Below are 23,577 nucleotides of genomic sequence, written 5' to 3'. Positions count from 1 at the left end.
CACCAGGCACCAGGCAGGCAGGGCACTGCACCAGGCAGGCAGGGCACTGCACCAGGCACCCAGCACTGGTGGGGAGAAAACTGACACTGTGGGAGGCAACCCAAGTTAAACACCTGCATTGCATTTAAAATTAAATAATTTAATATTTTACTCATTATACAGTAGTTTGTCGAAATGGGTTGATTTAGACTAGTTAAGGTTTTCTTTTCATCTCAGCTTAAAGCTGACGTCATGACCAATGTGATGAAGTGGCTATGGCTGCTTTTAGCCCAAGGAGTGCTACTTAAAGCAGTGGTGGGCAACTGGCGGCCCGGGGGCAACATGCGGCCCCCACCTTCACTTAATGCGGCCCTCAGGTTAATGTCAGAATACTGATATAATATTGGTTTCAGCTGTTTACAATTCTACAACATGCAAACATGACCCGCTTTAATTACTTCAGTCTAAATTAGTAGCTCAATGCTTCAACACTTGTATAATTAAAGGCATTTGATTTCAATTAGAATATAGCAAAAATAGCCGATCTACAAGCTCAAAACGTGTCGCAGCGCGACGCGTTTTGAGCTTGTATATCGGCTATTTTTGCTACGACTAATATATGGCCCTCTGGAGTGAGTGTGGAAATATAGTGGCCCTCTCCATCGTCAAAGTTGCCCACCCCTGACTTAAAGTAAAGTTTGACATTTTTGCCTGCCATAGGACGTTAGTAGTAGGGTCACAAGAAACCCCTATAATAAAACATTGCCCAATAGTGACAGCCAGTCAGCAAGTGTATTCATGAATGTATGTATATAGACTACATTTTTTTAAAAATACTATATACCAAATTTCCCACTTTAAACAAAAGAAGCCTGTTGGCTGCCGGACTATAATAGGCCAAGCAGAGATGGACATGAAAACATGTAGGGCAGGCCTACATAAAGGCCTACTACATAGTCGAAGAAACCTTGTACGAGGGCTCCTGTTAGGGTCTTCAATGTGTTTTTGTTGACCAGTGAGGAGATCCTGTTGTTCTTTGGTTTACTTTTGAGGGGAGTGAGCCCCTCCTATACACAGGTTTAATGTTTGTCTTAAGTTCAATGTTTGTTTTGTAAACGCATCGACAATGAAGGGGGAAAGTCATAATGTGTAATTTACGTCATATTGTCTCTTTATTGTTAATGGCGTTTAATGTTTGTGTTGGCACCGTTTGTTTTACATCACCATTACATCACCTAATCAACATGAGTTAGACTTTAATATATTAGCGCCCCTCACTTCACAAGGGTGTGATCTTTGATTACGTTGGTGGCCATTTTATCACCGGAAAGATTTGCCTCCAGGATGGAACCTAGGTAGGTCCTGACGTCACCGTCAGTAGAGGGCGCCAGTCCACAGGTTTGTGTACTTTTTATTTGCATTGAAATCCCCATCGGGATTTTAGATCTCTTCATATAAGAACTGTGTTTGAAAAATAAACCGATCATCCCGGCCTTTTCACTCATATGGATATGAAGCATCGACTGAAGGTGGAAATGTACAAATATACCCAAAGAGTAAAAAAATAAGCGTTAGAAACTCGTCAAACAACCCAGAGACTACATTTCCGGGTAGGCTGGGTGGCTGCAGCAGCCTGTCGCACAACAGAAACTGACATGTTAATTAAGTTTTTATTTGTATTGATATTGAATGGTTCGTGGTAACTACGAGTCGAGTGAGCTGAGCTTACGTCAACGAAGAATCTCAGGAACGCAATGTGTTGACAGCTGGGCGTGACGTATATTAGCAGCGACATTGCTTTCATTGTAGTTTCAAGGGTTTTGCGGCCACATTAATTCCATTTTCTCCAGAAACTGGCTGTATCAAATATGAATGGACATCATTAACGACGCACAGCCACCCCCCTGACAGAAAGGCCGGGATGATCGGTTTATTTTTCAAACACAGTTCTTATATGAAGCGACCTAAAATCCCCCTATGGGGATTTCAATGCAAATAAAAAAATACATGAACCTGTGGACTGGCGCCCTCTACTGAAAGTGACATCGGTGCTCTATAGTCATCCACTCTAACCAAGAAGCCATTTGCCTTGCTGAGATTACTATTTTATCCAAATAGAATGGATTCCGTTTTTCCCAGGTGTAAAGATAGTTTGTTATCAGCGAGACAGAGTTCAGAGCAATAACAATATCAGTACACACAAAATCACAGCACAATTTTTACATCACATTATATATAATATATCATAGTTAAAATGGAAAGGCACAGAATGACCACATCAGGGACTCAAAACGCATCAGAAGGAACAACTAGACATCAGAAACACCAAGATTAACAGAGCACATGATAAGAAAGGGTTTAGGAGATGAAGCCTGTGGTTGCATGGTGTTGAGTTCATAGATGTTCCAAAACATTAACCCCTCTGGTGGTAGTAACTTGTTTTTTGTATCATTTTTATCCCACAAATTTGTAACCCATTTTTCACCCCTGTGTCAATTATCTAATGTGATCCTGGGCTCTACACACCCTCCGCCAACCTAGTCCCCATATATGGGGGACATGGGGAGAGCAACGGACTTAAACTCATGCTTCCTTCATGCCTGAGTGTCCAAGTTGCTCCTTTACACCTGACAGGGGGGAGTTTCCCTGGTTGGACGTAGCGCGTGGAAGGAACACGTTATTCCAACCAGTTCCTTTCCCCTCCATCAGGCGCCCGGAACCGGCCCGGCCCCCTGGGCACATTCCTGGGGGTCTGGAGCTCCCTAAACATAGGGACTTACATACAGACACCCTAAACATAGGGACAGACATTGCTGTTTCTTGGAGTGGCTGCACCACTCAAAAAAAACAACAATAGGGCAATCCATGGCCCAGGGACGGATTCAGATTCAAGAGGTTCCCTGGGCCAATTATCTTTTTTCCCCACATTTAGTCAGATTTCATTTTTCTTCTAACACATACTCTGGAACATAAACATTTCACAAAGGTAGCAAAGGTCAGCAGTGTAACAAAGACAAATGCTATTAAGAACAACATGACATCTACAGAGTGGTAAGAGTACCAGGGCATTCTGTAGGAGTCCGTGCAGAGGTGAGCAGCTCCTTTGTGTCTCATAACAAACTCTATCCAGAAGATGGCGCTGTCCAGTGGCTTCATTGGTGTGTCTCTGTGCAGTCTGGAGAGCCTCTGCATGTTCGTCCTGTAGGAAGGCTCATGGAGAACCTCCTCAATGCATTTGAGTAATATGTCTTTGGTCATAGTAAAAATGTTAATTATCTTTGCTGCACCCCGTACTTCCATTTTAAATAGGTTATCACTTTGATCAAAAATCAATGGGAGTCCTATAATAGGAACTCCATGGTAGATGGCTTCATAAATACCATTTGTTCCCCCATGTGATATAAACACTTTGGTCTTTGCATGTCCTAACAGGTCATTCTGTGGCATCCAGTCAACCAGTAAAGTGTTGTTGCACAGAGTAGCTGGCCGGTCACCTTTATGCCTCCAGATGACTTTCTGAGGTAGTTGGGCAAAAGCTGCAGCTATCTCATCTGCTAAGTCATGGGGAAGTTCTCCAACCATAGTCCCCAAAGACATGATAATGACTCCCTGTTCCCCAGAACTCTGGACAAAGTCCTCCAGGTCTTGAGGAAGTGGTTTAGCAGGTTTACACTGGAACCCGCCCATATAGACAACATTAGGCATGGTGGGGCGAGGGAACTCAAACACAAAGTCAACTCTCATCAGCCACAGGTCTGCTGCTTGAAACAGAGACATGTAGTCTACACCAGGACCCAAGTAGTTTTCCAACAGACCATCATAATGTGGAGTAATATAATTTCTAATCGCAAATTCACTAAAGGCAAAAGTCAATATATTGATTATTCTTTCCACAAAGTTCATTTTGTCTGATAGCTGTGCCCCTGGCAGTGGAACGTAAGAAAGAGGAGAAGGTGCAATCTTTAAATGACCTTCACCGTGGCTGGTCCATCTCACATTGAAGACTAGTGGTAAACTAAGGTAGTGAGCAAATATAGCGCCGCTTGGCATCACAGGGTCAGTCAGAACCAGGTCATATTTGGCATCCTGAAGAGATTGCATCAGATCTTTGTTTTCAAACATGTATTCAAGTATTTTACAATTGGTCTGGTGCATTTCGCTAGCCTTTTGTATGTATTCCTTTTCTATCTGGAAACGAGTCCAGGCAGATTTCTTTCCTCGCCTCAGGATTGTCAGAAGTCTAGATATGAACGTCTTGGCAAAGTCCTCATCATAGACACCTTCCATGTCAATCGTGATTGAAGTGTAGAACGGTGATGTTTCCTTAATGTCCCAGCTGTCCTTTGGTCGCACGACTGAGACCTGGTGGCCCCTTGCATGCAGCTCCTCAACTATGACTTTCATGTTCACCCAGTGACTGCCCTCAAAAGGAAAAACAGAACTTTACCACCGTGAGCAAAGGCTGAACAGAGGAAGAGGACAGCGATCCAGGTCAGGGGGAAATGCATGTCTTCACTCTAAAAGCAAATGAAGGAAATATAATACATTAATACAATGCAAATATGAATTGAAATAATACAATGCATAGGTACATATTTTTAATAAATATTGTGTCAAAATAGTAGACTGAGACTTAGAATTAATTCACGACCACCAAGCTTTGTTTTGTGTGAAACCAGGGACGTATCCGACACGGGGGACAGGGGGGGGGGGGGGGGGGGGTCACCGCGAGCCAGTGTTGGGTTTAAAAAAGAAAGAAAATTAACCTAAAAAATCGTCAGGCACTAAGATCGTCAGGCCGCCGTGTGATGGGCCAATCACATCACTCCTCTACAGCAGTGGTTCCCAATTTTTTTTTATGTCAAGGACCCCCAAATCATATTTATTAGGCCACAGACCCCCAAATCAACCTTTATTAGGCCATGGACCCGCCATTTGAAAACATATGCCAGTGACCCCGATAAGGGAGGATTTTTACGGCTCTAGCAGTGATTCCGAAACATTAATTTCATGGACCCCCAGTTTCACACACATTATGCTACGGACCCCCGATTTAATGGCATTTCTATCTCTGGTACCCCCAATTTATATAGTAAAACCACTGTTAATTTAACTCTGAGAGTGTACAAATGGAACCAAATGGATTCCATTCGGTTCCATTTGTACACTCTATCTCTAATTGAGGTACCCCCTGGAACTCCCTCAAGTACCACCAGGGGTCCCCGGACCCCACTTTGGGAACCCATGCTCTACAGCTCTACTGCACCGCACTGAGCACTGATCTCTCGGCCGCTCTGTCCACCCCCACCCCCTGTTTGTTTTCACGGGGAGGAGGGGGAAAGAAAGTTTTCATCACGTGGATCTTTTAACCGTTTGCCCGCCAATACGTTAATTGTCGGGAAGCGATGCTGCCAAAATACGTAGACTACGTGTATTCAGTTGTATAAATGTATATGATCCGATCTAGTGGAAAGGCTACTCACATTAGCTCCGGCTTGTTGTTAGCTTAGACAATGGACTGCGCCATCTTGATTGTGCACGCGCACGCACGCTTTCAGTCGCCTCCCAGGCGGCATTTCTGGTAAAAAAACAACGCTTATTGCACGGAGCCTAGTGGTCGCAGTAATGGCCTGTACTTCTCCTCGACTTGTGAAACAATAACAATCGATCCGACAACACACACACCATTAAGCTGACACAACATCCGGTCGCGGTGTTTTGGATCTTCAAAATAAGGGTTGGACGGGGCGATATCCTGGCATGTCATTAATTAATCCGGGCGGGTATTTAATCCCAGAGTTGTTGGTCAACAGCTCAAAACTAAATCCCACATGGCTAGTGGCTGTGTTGACATTCTGCAGCAGAGTGCCTCAAAATGCACGAAAGTTTCTACACGTGAACTTTGGACCTATACGGACAAGCAAATCTATAGTACTTGTTTTAAGTGGAAGGTTTTGGGAGCCAATGAAAATGGCTGTTTTGTGAAAATTCTTCTTCTGCCCATAATACATACATGCGGCGTCATATGCTTATGAAACTTTACAGTATGGTAGGGGGTCATGCCAAATAGCACTGAAACCAGCCTTACTCCAAATGGCCAAAGGGGGGCGCTATAGATTTTTTTTGAAAATGAAACTTTTGAGGGCATAACTCGTGCCTCGTTTGGCCAAGTCAATGCCACCTGTTTCCACATGTTCCTTGGCAAGTTTGTACATGAAAACAGCGAACACATTGTAGTAATGAATGACATGCCCAAAACCAGGAAACACAATTGTTATCAAAAACACTGAATGATTTTGCCGTTTACAATAAAACAACTGATTGTGTCCGGATAGCTCAGTAGGTAGAGCTCTTGCCTTTGGAACACAACGTCATGAGTTCAAATCCGGGTACCGACAACTCAGCATATGAGTCTTCAAGAACCGCGTGCGCGCGCACACACACACACAAAAAAAAACCCAACCCTGTCACAATGACATGGTCTTCTTTTTCTCAAGTTCAGTCTTCCATGTTTCTATGGCTTATTGTGCATATTGTTCTAATTACTTATTGCTTGGTCCCGCCTTATCGCTGCTTGCAGCTATATTTGGTTTTTAAATCTGTGTTATTCATGTCCTCACTGTTTTTGCATGATTCACTGCCACGCTGTTGGAGCTCATAGGAAAATCCTCAGTTAGGTAAACTTATGCGGTCTATAACTCACAGTTCCTTAGAAAACCTGTGCAGGAGCTGCAGTGTCCGAACTCCTCCTGTGTGCTGTAGTGTCCTGTCCTGCAGAGTGGCAGACCCATTTTCAATCAATTCTCACATACTGTATACAGTGCTCATACTCACTCAGAACTTGGTGCAAATTCAAAATAATGTCCTCCAGTGACCTCCACAGTCCACAAACGCTCGTCTCCTCACAAGTGTTAAACTTGTTTGTGTTTAGCTTAGCATGTCGTCAACGTCAACACAACTGGTTGTGCTCCATGATCTAGTCTGACTGACACACAAGACAAACCAGAAACCTAAAACTCCCCGGTTTAGTTTTTTCCTTTACAGGGCTAAACCTAAACTGATACAAAACCACCCTGACAAACTGTGTGACTCGTAACTGAGATGCAACGAGATTTGACAATTTACAGAATTGATTTAAACACTTTATTATGTCCGTCTGCCACTCGAGTCAACGGCCAACGCTCGCCTACTATTCTCTCTGAAAACACTCAATGGCTCTGGCCCGGTGGCCCCACCCCTCAGTCAGTTGGCTCAGGTTGATTGACACCTCGATCCCCCAATAACAATTCTTCGATGAAAATAAAATAAATAGAAATATAATGTAACACATCTGTAGCAGGGTTTTCACACACAACACATTTAACAGTGTACACAACATTTTATGTTTTAGCTTTATTTTTTTCTTTATTGCTCTGTAAAGCACTTTGGGCTGCATTTCAGAAAGGTGGTATACATTATTATTATTATTATTATTATTATTATTACACTTACTGTTTTTGTAATTCAAGTTAACAACTTCGGTAGGACTTGGACTTGGACTAAGAGCGTCTGCTAAATGCCTAAATTGTAAATTTACTTTCATACTGTAGGCCTATGGAATTTTATCAGATAACAAAGTTGGCCAAAGCCGGGGAGTTAATCTAGCCTGGAATCCAGCCTGATTCAACTGGGTTGAATGGGTTACAACTACATTCATGGATTTCTTTTGGCTGGATGCCAAAAGAAGAAAGATCATGCACATACAATCCTCAAAATGTAGCAGGTGTTCGCTTTTTACCTATTTTTGAGTGGTGCAACCACTCCAAGGAACAGCAACACCACTCAGTTCACACGGGTGTGATTTTGCTAAATGTTCGCCTTTTATACAGACCAAACCCACAAGTTTCATGTGGTTAATATGTTGTATGTAGTAGAAAGAGACAGAGCATGTGCATGTACACTTCGTTTTATATGTGCAAAGTTGCAAACATGTGCAAAGTTGCAAACATGTGCAATGTTGCAAACATGTGAAATGACAAATAAAGTCAACCTTGAACCTTGTGTTGACATGAGATAAGATGGCTTAGGGCAGCTAGGCCCATTCACTCTATTTATTATAGGCCTATTGTGAAGTGCGGTCCGATGCTGGTCCTATTCCAAAAGACAAAAAAGGATTTTGTAACCATTGCTCAAAGAATCAGGCAGACGGATATTGAAAATACAAACCCTTTCCCCCATATAGGCTACATATTGTCTGACACCTTAACCCATTTAGGCCTAACGTCGATATTTAAAAAAAATGCCTTCAAAATCCTGACAGTTTTCTGAAAAACCTAATGTCTCTACAGTATATCAATTTACAATTTAGGCATTTAGCAGACGCTCTTAATCCAGAGCGACTTACATTAAGCAATAACAAAAGCATGGCATACATCACATATATAAAAAGTAGTTATCCTGAATCATGCGTAAACTAAGAACGTAACAGTGGAGTATCTATGTAAACTATACATACTATACTATATAATATATTATACATGTGTACTATAAAGTGCTATGACTACATAAAGTGCAATTCTAGAGCTGTCTACGTAACAAGCTATAAGTCTGTTTAAAATACTATCTAAGTCTACATAATGTGCTATCTAAGGGGCTAGGCTAGGGCAAGTGCTACGGGCCATGGTGGAGTCTGAAGAGGTGGGTTTTCAGACTACGGCGGAAGATTGGGAGTGAGGCTGCAGTTCTGACTGTGATGGGAAGTGCACTATCAGTGGTGCTCAAACTATTTCTTGTCAAGGACCCCAAAAATTATATGTAAATTGGCCGCCGACCCCCATCTGAAAATATGTTGTTCCATGCAGGGACCCCGACAGAAGCAAAGATTTTCACGTTTTTTCAAAAAATAGCAGATCTACAAGCTCGTAGCGCGCCACTCGGTGGCGCGCTATGAGCTTGTAGATCTGATATTTTTCAATAGCTAAATTATAACACCAAAAGGGGTTCCCGCCGAGTATATATAATCAGAACGTGAGGTCATCAGAACTCAGAGTTCAAAGACAAGACCACATGATTATAAGATTCAGAGTCCAGAGTTAAAGGACAACTTTTTTTTCAACCAAGGTTCATGTTTTAGGTTGTTATTAGAGAAAGTAAAAGATGAGCGTTAATTTTTCTTCATTTGCTGCATTCTTTCGATTTAGGGATTTTAGCGGTTTTTGACAGGGGGCGGGGGCATTCGAGCATGGGGCTAAATATGTATTTCTTTAGAAAATATTTTGGTGATTTCTTTTTTTATTATTTACTATAGTCCTAATATACCCCAGGAAATTACATCTGGCCACGGAAGATCACAGGATCTACTGAATGTGAAGGTACACACAGAAAAATAATGGTTCTATAATGGTTCTTTAAAAGGTTCTTCAAGGTTGCATGGTTCTTCGAAGAACCATCACCTACTAAAGAACCATTTTATTTAGTGAATGGTTCTTCAGATCCGCATATGGTTCTTTAAAAGGTTCTTCAAGGTTGCATGGTTCTTCGAAGAACCATCACCTACTAAAGAACCAGTGAATGGTTCTTCAGATCCGCATATGGTTCTTTAAAAGGTTCTTCAAGGTTGCATGGTTCTTCGAAGAACCATCACCTACTAAAGAACCAGTGAATGGTTCTTCAGATCCGCATATGGTTCTTTGGGATTTAAAAAGGTTCTTTAAAAGGTCCCGCCTACTTCTTCGAAGAACCATCACCTACTAAAGAACCAGTGAATGGTTCTTCAGATCCGCATATGGTTCTTTGGGATTTAAAAAGGTTCTTTAAAAGGTCCCGCCTACTTCTTCGAAGAACCATCACCTACTAAAGAACCAGTGAATGGTTCTTCAGATCCGCATATGGTTCTTTGGGATTTAAAAAGGTTCTTTAAAAGGTCCCGCCTACTTCTTCGAAGAACCATCACCTACTAAAGAACCAGTGAATGGTTCTTCAGATCCGCATATGGTTCTTTGGGATTTAAAAAGGTTCTTTAAAAGGTCCCGCCTACTTCTTCGAAGAACCATCACCTACTAAAGAACCAGTGAATGGTTCTTCAGATCCGCATATGGTTCTTTGGGATTTAAAAAGGTTCTTTAAAAGGTCCCACCTACTTCTTCGAAGAACCATCACCTACTAAAGAACCAGTGAATGGTTCTTCAGATCCGCATATGGTTCTTTGGGATTTAAAAAGGTTCTTTAAAAGGTCCCGCCTACTTCTTCGAAGAACCATCACCTACTAAAGAACCAGTGAATGGTTCTTCAGATCCGCATATGGTTCTTTGGGATTTAAAAAGGTTCTTTAAAAGGTCCCGCCTACTTCTTCCTCCTTCCCGCTCTTCAGTCTTCTACGTCGTTGGCAGCTGCCAGTGAAGAGAAGACTGTAAACACTGACAGAACTTCACAGAAGAACATTAACAAACACTTAATTCTTCACCGTCCATTCTACTACATATGAATTGAACAGAGTGAGGTGAGGTTATTTTCTACTTGTAACATGTTTTAGTTGATGTTAGAAGAATGTTCCACAGCCATGTAACTTGCAGTAGCTTTGTAGGCTACAGTATGTTTGGTTGTGACAGAGGCAGAAGGAGAGACGCCATTATGTGATATTGTTAGTGTTTGCAGCTAAGCTAACATTAATCTGAGGTAACAAGTGTTAGCTAAAAGGTAAAAGTCATATAGAAGTGTATAATGTGTTTAAGTGTATAATGTAATTTCTGTAAAGTAAAGTTGTTTAAGGCAATGTGGCCTCTGTTATGGAGGGCGGGTGTAAAACAGCGCCAAAGCAGTCCATGATGAAAGCCTCCCTTTACACAGAGATGAGCCCTGTATTTCCTTACAGAAATTGTGTTAAGGGATTTTCTGCCTGACAACAAATTAGTAGCTATATTGTCAAATCCTCTACTCTGCTCTATTGTTCTCATTTTATTTCTTATCTATATTTACAGTGAAACCCCATTGTGTAATGTCATGTGTAGGCCTGTGTTCAGAAACATGTGTCCATAGTGTAAGGTATTAATTCGGTATTAGATCAGGACAAGTCATTCTTATAATACTCATATCCTATATTAAGGGGAAACAAGTCATTGTTCAGGTTGTGTTGCTCTGAGGGAATGAGGCACTCTTGGAATTAGTTTCAATAGGCTTGTGTCTGCACTTTATTGTGTCTGCACTGTCAGATGCCGTCAATGACATTCTCTTGCACCTACAACCCCAACACACCACCAGGCAAACACAACAAGCCAGCCAGCTACTCTGATGGCTGGGTGTGGCTCCCAGAACTACAGAAATAGGTCTATGACACATAACGTATTATTATTATCCTTTGTGAAATGTTAAAGGTGCTGTAACTTGTAAGGGATATGTTTTGTTAAAATAGCTCTAGTAATCATTGCTATATTGTTTGTTCAGTAACAGAGGTCTTCCCACGTCTCCATACCCAAACATAATTATTACTATTTCTTAATGTGAAATGTGTTAATAATAAAATTGACCAGTACTATGAAGAGAAGAAGGCCCATGGGCTCTACAATTTAAGAACTTATGACACAATATTTCGTTCACAGGTTTTAATTAAAAAAATGCTCACATGTGCTTACCACATACATTAGGCCTATATACAAAAACGTGTGCTAATTTCTCTCTCAGTTGGAATGGAGACACATCTGAAATGGTAACCAGAGAATTGGCCATTTGAGATGCATAATCTGAGTAGGAAAGAGAGAGAACACATCTTGTGATGTCAAAGTGCAATGTCAAATATAAAATTAAAATAAATACAAAAATGAAATAAAACGATACAGAAATGCATCAAGTAGAAAAAGTAGAAAATCAAAAAATGAATTAAAAGTAATAATCACTCACCCTCACACATTATGTTTGAGGATGAGTGGCAATGTGTCTAATTAAAAAAAAGTTAAACAAAATCGATCTATACATACAGCTGTATGGTCACAAAAAAGATATATACCAAAGGCTTTTCCACACACATCACAATCATTTGGGTTTCTCTCCTGTGTGAATTCTCTGGTGGCTTTTAAGGTGTGCCATTTGAGAGAAGTGTTGTCCACAATCATCACATCCATATGGTTTCTCTCCAGTGTGAATTCTCTGGTGTGTTTTAAGGGTGTCCATTCGAGAGAAGCGTTTACCACAATGATCACATCCATAAGGTTTCTCTCCAGTGTGAATTCTCTGGTGGCTTTTAAGGGTTACCATGTGGGAGAAGTGTTGTCCACACTGATTACACCCATAGGGTTTCTCACCAGTATGAATTCTCTGGTGTGATTTAAGGTGTCCCATTGTAGAGAAGTGTTGTCCACACTGATCACATCCATAGGGTTTCTCTCCAGTGTGAATTGTCTGGTGTTTTTTCAGGGTGGACTTGTCAGAGAAGTGTTGTCCACACTGATCACATCCATAGGGTTTCTCTCCAGTGTGAATTATCTGGTGGCTTTTAAGGCTGGTCATTTGAGAGAAGTGTTGTCCACACAGATCACAACAATATGGTTTCTCACCAGTATGAATTCTCTGGTGTGTTTTAAGGTTTCCCATTGTAGAGAAGTGTTGTCCACACTGATCACATCCATAGGGTTTCTCTCCAGTGTGAATTCTCTGGTGTTTTTTCAGGGTGGACTTCTCAGAGAAGTGTTGTCCACACTGATCACATCCATAGGGTTTCTCACCAGTATGAATTCTCTGGTGGCTTTTAAGGCTGGACATGTGAGAGAAGTGTTGTCCACACTGATCACATCCATAGGGTTTCTCTCCAGTGTGAATCCTCTGGTGTATTTTAAGGCTGGACAATGCAGGGAAGTGTTGTCCACAATGATCACATCCATAAGGTTTCTCTCCAGTGTGAATTCTCTGGTGGCTTTTAAGGGTGTTCATTTGAGAGAAACGTTGTCCACACTGATCACATCCATAGGGTTTCTCTCCAGTGTGAATTCTCTGGTGTGTTTTAAGGTGTGCCATTTGAGAGAAGTGTTGTCCACACTGATCACAGCCGTGGTGTTTTTGCTTAGCCAAGCTTATTTGTTCATTCACCTCTGGTAGAACAGGGAAGCCAGACTGATGATGCAACACTGCATTGGAAATAAAGAGAAAGGAAATGTTGTTTAGAGGCATTCCTATTTCGATTACACAATAGTTTTATATTTTAGAAAAGACACAAAACAGTTAGTCAATGCTAAAATAGATGAAAACAAACAAATGACTAGATTTCTTACAGTAAGTAACTTACAGAGGTCTTGGTGATCATTGGGTCCTCCCTGTTGAGCAGAATCGTTTGAGGTGGCATTGAAAGAGTCCATCTTCACTTCAAGTCTGGAGTCCACAGTCAGATGTGATCAGAAGGTATTGATATCCTGGAGGAGTTGTGGAGAACTGACAACTACAAACTCTTCTTATACTAGAGAGCCTGAGGTGGAACCACTAACTGCTTGGTGTTGATTGGCCAAAGAGGGGAACAATAGAATCATCAGCCACCAATCACAACCTAACAAACTGCTGCATGTGCTCCACCCCTATCTGACTCCTCCCCCAGGTCTATGCAACATTCTAGAAATAAACTGCTAACTGTGAGATTGCTTTGTAAGCTTCATATTTATTAATCTATCTATAGCCAATATAAAGTATCTGACTATCTGGATAATATATATACAGTCTAACAATATTGAATAAGTGGATATTAATGAAGTGTTACTGCAGCAGAGCCATTAAGGGGATTGCTCCACATTCTTTCAGTAACATAGAACCAGCTCTGGTGAATAAACAAGAAAAACAGTTAATGTTTAGGCCTGTGTGCTGAAACATGTGTCCATAGTGTAAGCCATTATTAATTCATGATCAGGATAAATCAGAATAATTCATTGAGATTATAATAATCATAATCTATATCCATGATTACACTGTCATTAACAACAAAGACACAATAACAGCAACTGTATTTGTGAGGTTGTTCACGTTGTGTTGCTCTGAGGGAATGAGGAGCACTCAGGTGTGTGGAATTAGTTTCAATAGGGTTGTGATGACTGCACTTCTCATTTTATTTCTTATCTATATTTACAGTGAAACCCCATTGTGTAATGTCATGTGTAGGCCTGTGTTCAGAAACATGTGTCCATAGTGTAAGGTATTAATTCGGTATTAGATCAGGACAAGTCATTCTTATAATACTCATATCCTATATTAATGGGAAACAAGTCATTGTTCAGGTTGTGTTGCTCTGAGGGAATGAGGAGCACTCTTGGAATTAGTTTCAATAGGCTTGTGTCTGCACTTTATTGTGTCTGCACTGTCAGATGCCGTCAATGACATTCTCTTGCACCTACAACCCCAACACACCACCAGGCAAACACAACAAGCCAGCCAGCTACTCTGATGGCTGGGTGTGGCTCCCAGAACTACAGAAATAGGTCTATGACACATAACGTATTATTATTATCCTTTGTGAAATGTTAAAGGTGCTGTAACTTGTAAGGGATATGTTTTGTTAAAATAGCTCTAGTAATCATTGCTATATTGTTTTCCCACGTCTCCATACCCAAACATAATTACTATTTCATAATGTGAAATGTGTTAATAATAAAATTGACCAGTACTATGAAGAGAAGAAGGCCCATGGGCTCTACAATTTAAGAACTTATGACACAATATTTTGTTCACAGGTTTTAATTAAAAAAATGCTCACATGTGCTTACCACATACATTAGGCCTATATACAAAAACGTGTGCTAATTTCTCTCTCAGTTGGAGACACATCTGAAATGGTAACCAGAGAATTGGCCATTTGAGATGCATGATCTGAGTAGGAAAGAGAGAGAACACATCTTGTGATGTCAAAGTGCAATGTCAAATATAAAATAAAAATAAATACAAAAATGAAATAAAACGATACAGAAATGCATCATCAAGTAGAAAAAGTAGAAAATCAAAAAATGAATTAAAAGTAATAATCACTCACCCTCACACATTATGTTTGAGGGTGAGTGGCAATGTGTCTAATTAAAAAAATATGCCCAATAAGAAAGTCCATTAACAAGTTAAACAAAATCGATCTATACATACAGCTGTATGGTCACAAAAAAGATATATACCAAAGGCTTTTCCACACACATCACAATCATTTGGGTTTCTCTCCTGTGTGAATTCTCTGGTGGCTTTTAAGGTGTGCCATTTGAGAGAAGTGTTGTCCACAATCATCACATCCATATGGTTTCTCTCCAGTGTGAATTCTCTGGTGTGTTTTAAGGGTGTCCATTCGAGAGAAGCGTTTACCACAATGATCACATCCATAAGGTTTCTCTCCAGTGTGAATTCTCTGGTGGCTTTTAAGGGTGTTCATTTGAGAGAAACGTTGTCCACACTGATCACATCCATAGGGTTTCTCTCCAGTGTGAATTCTCTGGTGTGTTTTAAGGCTTACCATGTGGGAGAAGTGTTGTCCACACTGATTACACCCATAGGGTTTCTCACCAGTATGAATTCTCTGGTGTGATTTAAGGTGTCCCATTGTAGAGAAGTGTTGTCCACACTGATCACATCCATAGGGTTTCTCTCCAGTGTGAATTCTCTGGTGTTTTTTCAGGGTGGACTTGTCAGAGAAGTGTTGTCCACACTGATCACATCCATAGGGTTTCTCTCCAGTGTGAATCCTCTGGTGTATTTTAAGGCTGGACAATGCAGGGAAGTGTTGTCCACACTGATCACATCCATAGGGTTTCTCTCCAGTGTGAATTATCTGGTGGCTTTTAAGGCTGGGCATTTGAGAGAAGTGTTGTCCACACAGATCACAACCATATGGTTTCTCACCAGTATGAATTCTCTGGTGTGTTTTAAGGTTTCCCATTGTAGAGAAGTGTTGTCCACACTGATCACATCCATAGGGGTTCTCTCCAGTGTGAATTCTCTGGTGTGTTTTAAGGGTGTCCATTCGAGAGAAGCGTTTACCACAATGATCACATCCATAAGGTTTCTCTCCAGTGTGAATTCTCTGGTGGCTTTTAAGGGTGTTCATTTGAGAGAAACGTTGTCCACACTGATCACATCCATAGGGTTTCTCTCCAGTGTGAATTCTCTGGTGTGTTTTAAGGCTTACCATGTGGGAGAAGTGTTGTCCACACTGATTACACCCATAGGGTTTCTCACCAGTATGAATTCTCTGGTGTGATTTAAGGTGTCCCATTGTAGAGAAGTGTTGTCCACACTGATCACATCCATAGGGTTTCTCTCCAGTGTGAATTCTCTGGTGTTTTTTCAGGGTGGACTTCTCAGAGAAGTGTTGTCCACACTGATCACATCCATAGGGTTTCTCACCAGTATGAATTCTCTGGTGGCTTTTAAGGCTGGACATGTGAGAGAAGTGTTGTCCACACTGATCACATCCATAGGGTTTCTCTCCAGTGTGAATCCTCTGGTGTATTTTAAGGCTGGACAATGCAGGGAAGTGTTGTCCACACTGATCACATCCATAGGGTTTCTCTCCAGTGTGAATTCTCTGGTGTGTTTTAAGGTGTGCCATTTGAGAGAAGTGTTGTCCACACTGATCACATCCATAGGGGTTCTCTCCAGTGTGAATCCTCTGGTGTATTTTAAGTCTGGACATAGTAGGGAAGCGTTTTCCACACTGATCACAGCCGTGTTGTTTTTGCTTAGCCAAGCTTATTTGTTCATTCACCTCTGGTAGAACAGGGAAGCCAGACTGATGATGCAACACTGCATTGGAAATAAAGAGAAAGGAAATGTTGTTTAGAGGCATTCCTATTTCGATTACACAATAGTTTTATATTTTAGAAAAGACACAAAAGTTAGTCAATGCTAAAATAGATGAAAACAAACAAATGACTAGATTTCTTACAGTAAGTAACTTACAGAGGTCTTGGTGATCATTGGGTTCTCCCTGTTGAGCAGAATCGTTTGAGGTGGCATTGAAAGAGTCCATCTTCACTTCAAGCCTGGAGTCCACAGTCAGATGTGATCAGAAGGTATTGATATCCTGGAGGAGTTGTGGAGAACTGACAACTACAAACTCTTCTTATACTAGAGAGCCTGAGGTGGAACCACTAACTGCTTGGTGTTGATTGGCCAAAGAGGGGAACAATAGAATCATCAGCCACCAATCACAACCTAACAAACTGCTGCATGTGCTCCACCCCTATCCGACTCCTCCCCCAGGTCATGCTCTATGCAACATTCTAGAAATAAACTGCTAACTGTGAGATTGCTTTGTAAGCTTCATATTTATTAATCTATCTATAGCCAATATAAAGTATCTGACTATCTGGATAATATATATATACAGTCTAACAATATTGAATAAGTGGATATTAATGAAGTGTTACTGCAGCAGAGCCATTAAGAGGATTGCTCCACATTCTTTCAGTAACATAGAACCAGCTCTGGTGAATAAACAAGAAAAACAGTTAATGTGTAGGCCTGTGTGCTGAAACATGTGTCCATAGTGTAAGCCATTATTAATTCATGATCAGGATAAATCAGAATAATTCATTGAGATTATAATAATCATAATCTATATCCATGATTACACTGTCATTAACAACAAAGACACAATAACAGCAACTGTATTTGTGAAGTTGTTCACGTTGTGTTGCTCTGAGGGAATGAGGAGCACTCAGGTGTGTGGAATTAGTTTCAATAGGGTTGTGATGACTGCACTTTTATTTAATGTTTTTTTTTCAAATGCTAAATAATGAACAAACCCCACATTCTTTCCCCAGGTTAAAATGTAAATAGGCTATAATGTTGATGGCTAATGCTTCAATCTCTCCACCAATCACAACCTAACAAACTGCTGCATGTGCTCCACCCCTCTCTAGGTCATGTTCTATGCAACATTCTAGAAATAAACTGCTAACTGTGAGATTGCTTTGTAAGCTTCATATTTAATGATTCTAAATTTAAACTATGAATCACAATAATAATAAATGGTTTTATTTGAAATATTCTCACGTGTGCTTACAACATATCACTAAAAAAAAAAATGGGCACTACAAGTTAAGAACTTATGACATAATATTTCATTCACAGGTTTTAATTAAAAAAAATGCTCACATGTGCTTACCACATATATCACTATAAAATACATTAGGCCTATATACAAAAACGTGTGCTAATTTCTCTCAGTTGGAATGGAGACAAATCTGAAATGTTAACCAGATAATTGGCCATTTGAGAACATGATCTGAGTAGGAAAGAGAGAGAACACATCTTGTGATGTCTAAGTGCAATGTAAAATATAAAATAAAAAGAGACAGAATGCCTCAAGTAGAAAACCTGGAAAATAAAAAAATGAATTAAAAGTAAAAAAATATCACTCACCCACAAACATGAAAATCAGTCACCAGAATACAGGTGTTTTCAATTAATCTGATGAAAGGAGATGTAGTTCGCACACCGGCCTTGAGCTCCACGTTTTTATTTAATGGAGAAGATGATACGTTTCGACCCCTTCGGGTCTTCGTCAGGATATGTTCAATTAATCTAACATGGTTAAAATGGTGTTTGAAAATACAATGGGAAGCTTGTATATGGACTTCTGTTAATATCTCCTTTCACATATTTGACCAATGGCTGTAGCCATAATATATAAGAATGTACACAATATGTATTTTGTAACACGTTTTATTTCATCCATACTTATGTGGCCATGGCACTAAGGCCCGGACACAGAACACCAGACTACGCCACTCTGGGAGTTTCACCCAGAGAATATATGATAACACATACATAAGGGAGCAGAGACGCACATTTCTAGTACAAAAATTTAATAATTTATTTAGGCTCGATGCAGAATACTTTAATCACTTAAAACTACAGGGAAGCGTCATCAGGTCAGAAATAGAATAATTTATTTGAACAACCTATTTAAAAAGGATGACACAACATATCAGAAACCAGGTTAAAATGTCAGTTATGCTAACTATTACCACAATATCAGTAGCCAGGGGAACCAAAGGTGTCCTTGCTGACAGGGGGAAGGCAGGGAGTGAGGGAGTGAGGGGAGAGCCACTCGCACTGCAAGACAAGAGAACACGATTATACACACACACACACACACACACACGACACTGATTTCACAAGCCATGCACTATACTAGTTAAAACCCCAAGACAGCCTATACCACGTGACCCACCACCTGTCGGGACTACAACTCTAGCCCACCTGTACTACTGCTACTACTGGCACAGTCAGAGGCAAATATACTTTATATTCAACATCCATTTTGCATCGATTCAATATAGTGAGCTGGTTTGCACAAAACAAAATAAACAAATTAAATAACACAACTAATAAGGACAAAAACAGCAGGGGCACAGAGCTCCTCCTAATAAAACAAAAAGACAATTAATAGACATAATTACAAATTAAAACAACAAGTACAATATGCAGAGGCAGCCCTTTACCTCAGATTTAAGAATGCCACACTAGGCAATGAGAGGCCATGCTGTCATCAGTGCTCGGTCCCTGGAGCTTGTCACCGAACCAACTGGAGCTGGAAAAGCGCTGCATAAATATATACGAGGCCATGGCGTGGAGAAGCCACGCAGTCAGTACTCCTAGCTGGTCCATGGGGCGGCAAGCCACTATGCTCAGGAGCCAACAAACAGCAGCTCCGCATGAGAGTCATACGAAGCTATAGTATAGCCTACAAAAGGTGGGGGGCTACCAGCAGCCTATCCCAGGGTGGGATTCCCACTGTCAGATGCCTGCAAAGTAAGAAACACTTAGATTGTGCTCATAACTTTACAATTATAAAAACACATGGAGACCTTACATACCGTCAATGACATTCTCTTGCACCTACAACCCCAACACACCACCAGGCAAACACAACAAGCCAGCCAGCTACTCTGATAGCTGGGTGTGGCTCCCTCTTATTCAGTGAGCAGCCAGGTGTCTCAGCTGTCCTGAATATGGGTAATTGGGATGTCACATGATTGGAAAAGCTCAACCCACTACACTTACAACACATGTATGTACAAAATGTGATTATGTGCTAATTTCTTCCCTGTCACAGACAATGTGTCTAATTTAAAATGTTTTGAAAAATGCCCAATGCCCAAAAATGCCCTGGGGGGAAGCCACACTGTGTGTCATATAGGCTCAATATGTCAGTTTGACACATTCAGTAGATCTCGTGATCTTTTGTGGCCAGATATAATTTCTTGGGGTCTAGTAGGACTAGAGTAAATAATAAAAAAAAAAAATCGCTATAAAATGTTGTAAAAAAATACATATTTAGCCCCATGCTCGAATGCCCCCGCCCCCCTGTCAAAAACCGCTAAAATCCCTAAAACAAAAGAAAGCAGCAAATGAAAAAACAATTAACACTCATCTTTTACTTTCTCTAATAACAACCTAAAACATGAACCTTGGTTGAAAAAAACTAAAGTTGTCCTTTAAGATATTGTGGCCTATTATATGAGATGGATTTTAAAAAATCTCAAAGGTTTTGACTTTAAAACTATGGATATACTGGAAGGATACTGTCAATGTGTAAGCATTGGCAAGAACCACTGACCTCACAATGCACTTAAACGTTGTCATATCATGTATGCAAATAATTGGCATGATTTATTATTGTCACTGATGTGTGTGGAAGGCAGGCAGGTCAAATCCGGTGTTTATAAAACTTTTTTATTTTTTTATAATATATTTTTTATTTGGTTTTTAACATTTTAAAGAACAAAACATTTCATTTCCCCACACCTTCCCCCCCAGCATAAATACAAATACATCATTGTCCTCTTTCTCTGTCACGTCTCTGTACACTTCATACTCTGTTTCCTCACATGATAGGTATTGGATAATAACAACAATAATTACTGCAACAACAAAAAATAACGAGTACATATATAAATATACACACCAGCAAAAGGAGATTAAGAATAAAGAGAAAGACAGCTTCAGGATAGACTTCGATAGACATCAGTGAGGAGATCGACACCCTCTGGCAAGAGGATCCTATTTTATTATTTTCTTAGTGAGTTTATCAGTTCATCAATCTACAAGTTAATCATATAAAACAGTTAATACAACAAGAGAAACATGCATGTGGAGAGACAGAACGTGACAGTTATCAACTGTTATCTAATAATTAAGACAAGCATGGTTTCCCTGATTGCCTTGCTGTACAATCAACCTGTATTTGGCAGGGACTATAACTGATGGTTATAGGCCATATAATACACAAATACATTTTTGATTAGGCTATTTGAAAAGAGCAAATAATATGGTATGGCACTGGAGAGAGATTTTTAGAACAATGTCCAACACAAAATAAACAAGACAGAAAATAATCCAATTTAAATTACTAACATGAACTTGTTTATGTGTTTATTGTACCATAATTCTACATTGCTTTGCTGTATGATTTACTGTATTATTATGATTGAGAAAACATGATATTTCACCATCATTCTTTTTTCTTTTTTCTTTTTAAGCATTTCTTAACACAGAAATATTGGACACATGCAATGAAGAGAGAAGTAACCACTGCAACAGCTGCCAGCAAAGTCACAACCACATCAACAGAGTGGTAAGAGTACCAGGGCATTTTGTAGGAGTCTGTGCGGAGGTGAGCAGCTCCTTTGTGTCTCATAACAAACTCTATCCAGAAGAGGGCGGTGTCGAGTGGCTTCATTGGTGTGTCTCTGTGCAGCCTGGAGAGTCTCTGCATGTTCGTCCTGTAGGAAGGCTCATGGAGAACCTCCTGTAATGCTTCAAAAAAGTTGTTATCTTTGTCCACTCTAGCCATAGTTAGGATCTTAGCTGCTCCTCTCTCTTTGAGACGCCGGAGGTTGTCATGTTGGTCAAAAAATAAAGGTAGACCCAGAATAGGGACTCCGTGATATATGGCCTCTTGAACTCCATTTGTACCTCCATGAGCCACAAATAGCTTTATCTTTGGGTGTCCTAAAAGATCATTTTGTGGCATCCAGTCAACCAGTAAAGTGTTGTTGCCAAGAGTAGCTGGCCGGTCACCTTTATGCTTCCAGATGACTTTCTGAGGTAGTTTGGCAAAAGCTGCAGCTATCTCATCTGCTAAGTCATGGGGAAGTTCTCCAACCATAGTCCCCAAAGACATGATAATGACTCCATGTTCCCCAGAACTCTGGACAAAGTCCTCCAGGTCTTGAGGAAGAGGTTTAGCAGGTTTACACTGGAACCCGCCCATATAGACAACATTAGGCATGGTGGGGCGAGGGAACTCAAACACAAAGTCAACCCTCATCAGCCACAGGTCAGCCCCCTGTAACAACTCAGTAAAGTCTACGCCTGGGCCAAAGATTTCATTGCAGACTGATTGATATTGAGGCCGTATTAAGAAAATATCCTGAACTTGCCAAAGAGAGTAGAAAACTAGATTTTTTACTCTCTCAATGAAAGTCATTTTGTCTGATAGTCCTGAGCCCGTCATTGGAACATATGATAAAGGTGAGGGTGCGATGGCAAGATGTCCTTCACCACTAGTTATCCACCGGACATTATAAACTAATGGCAGCTTAAGGTAGTGAGCCAATATTGTACCTGCACCCCATGCCGGGTCAGTGAGAACCATGTCGTACTTAGTCTCCTTAAGGATAAGCATTAAATCAGTGTTTTTTAACATGGCAGTGGCCATCATGCACACCATTCTATGGTTGTGAAACATTGCATTAAAAATCTCCACCTGCAAATGTACAAAGTTTAATAATGAGCCCTCTCCCCTCTCGATAGCCATTAGATTCCTAAGGATTGGATGAACAAAGTCGGGGTCAAACGCTTCGGTGACAGGAATGGTGATCACGTTGTAATATGGAGAATTCTCTTTGACGTACCAGCTCCTTGTGGTCCGTACCACCGTAATATAGTGTCCCTGGGAGTGTAGAGCTTGGATGAAGATGTCCATGTTTATCCAGTGGCTTCCTTCCATAGGAACAATCAGAATCTTGCCTCCTTGACATAGTCTCCATGGCAGAAACAGAACTGAGAGTAAAAGATATGAGCCCAGGCTACCAAGAAATACTTTCATCTTTAAGCTGGAAAAAATGAAATAAAAACAGGTTACAACGAATACCCACAATGGAAGAATATGGTTGAAGTATTTTGTTTATTCCAGTGTTACTTTAGTTTAGATTAATGTAACTTTGGTTTGCATTAATCTATTAAGCTTGAATGTCAACATACCTGTTTTGTTTTGCATCAAGAAGTCTAATTTCTAAGGCATTGGTGTGATGGTGTCAAACCCTTTTTTGAAATGTTTGAATGTGAACTGTAGCTGTAAGCTCCAGCCAAGTACACATGAGAGGATTATACATTAACTCTTTCTTGAGCTTGTTTTTTCCATATTTAAAGTGATATTTCACTTTTGACATCGGCTTCACCTGAACAATTAATGAAAATAAAAACACTGTCAAATGGGCATATATGCATCCATGCCATTTTGGAAAGAACTTAATTGGGCCACTTCACTACTTCCTTCACAATGTTACAGATGATAAACAGTGTCGGGGTTCTGTTATTGTGCATGTTGGCTCACTGGAAACACGCACACATGCTACACCATTGCCAGTGCGTCTCAAAAGTGTC

The 23,577-nt window shown here is 40.5% G+C and overlaps 2 protein-coding genes and 1 long non-coding RNA gene across 5 annotated transcripts; all 3 read right to left on the bottom strand.

Moving 5' to 3' along the window:
• Positions 1-2,737: 2,737 nt before the first annotated feature.
• LOC306920865 (UDP-glucuronosyltransferase 2A3-like) lies at positions 2,738-7,146 on the bottom strand. Of its 3 annotated transcripts, XM_079497818.1 has the most exons (3): positions 6,814-7,146; positions 5,463-5,557; positions 2,738-4,496 (listed from the first exon to the last, which is right to left on the bottom strand). In XM_079497818.1, exon 3 carries the CDS (start codon positions 4,381-4,383, stop codon positions 2,908-2,910), a length of 1,476 nt encoding a protein of 491 aa, XP_079353944.1. In that variant the 5' UTR covers positions 4,384-4,496; positions 5,463-5,557; positions 6,814-7,146; the 3' UTR covers positions 2,738-2,907. The 3 variants fall into 3 exon arrangements, with proteins under 3 accessions (XP_079353944.1, XP_079353945.1, XP_079353946.1); XM_079497819.1 differs by lacking the exon at positions 5,463-5,557; XM_079497820.1 differs by lacking the exons at positions 5,463-5,557; positions 6,814-7,146 and adding an exon at positions 4,631-4,689.
• An 11,539-nt stretch (positions 7,147-18,685) lies between these two features.
• LOC306920873 lies at positions 18,686-19,844 on the bottom strand. Its single transcript, XR_013789703.1, has 3 exons — positions 19,785-19,844; positions 19,410-19,712; positions 18,686-19,020 (listed from the first exon to the last, which is right to left on the bottom strand). It is a non-coding gene; the product is annotated as an uncharacterized lncRNA (long non-coding RNA).
• A 1,577-nt stretch (positions 19,845-21,421) lies between these two features.
• Positions 21,422-23,293, bottom strand: LOC306919856 (UDP-glucuronosyltransferase 2C1-like; the record flags this gene model as incomplete). The annotated part of the gene is made up of 2 exons (XM_079496405.1): positions 23,176-23,293; positions 21,422-23,027 (listed from the first exon to the last, which is right to left on the bottom strand). Exon 2 carries the CDS (start codon positions 23,018-23,020, stop codon positions 21,422-21,424), a length of 1,599 nt encoding a protein of 532 aa, XP_079352531.1. The 5' UTR covers positions 23,021-23,027; positions 23,176-23,293.
• Positions 23,294-23,577: the final 284 nt, after the last annotated feature.

This window comes from Electrona antarctica (genome assembly GCF_951216825.1).
Source record: "Electrona antarctica genome assembly, chromosome: 3".
NCBI lineage: Eukaryota > Metazoa > Chordata > Actinopteri > Myctophiformes > Myctophidae > Electrona > Electrona antarctica.
Note: the sequence above shows the minus strand (reverse complement) of the source record. Positions and strands in the feature narration are given on the sequence as shown.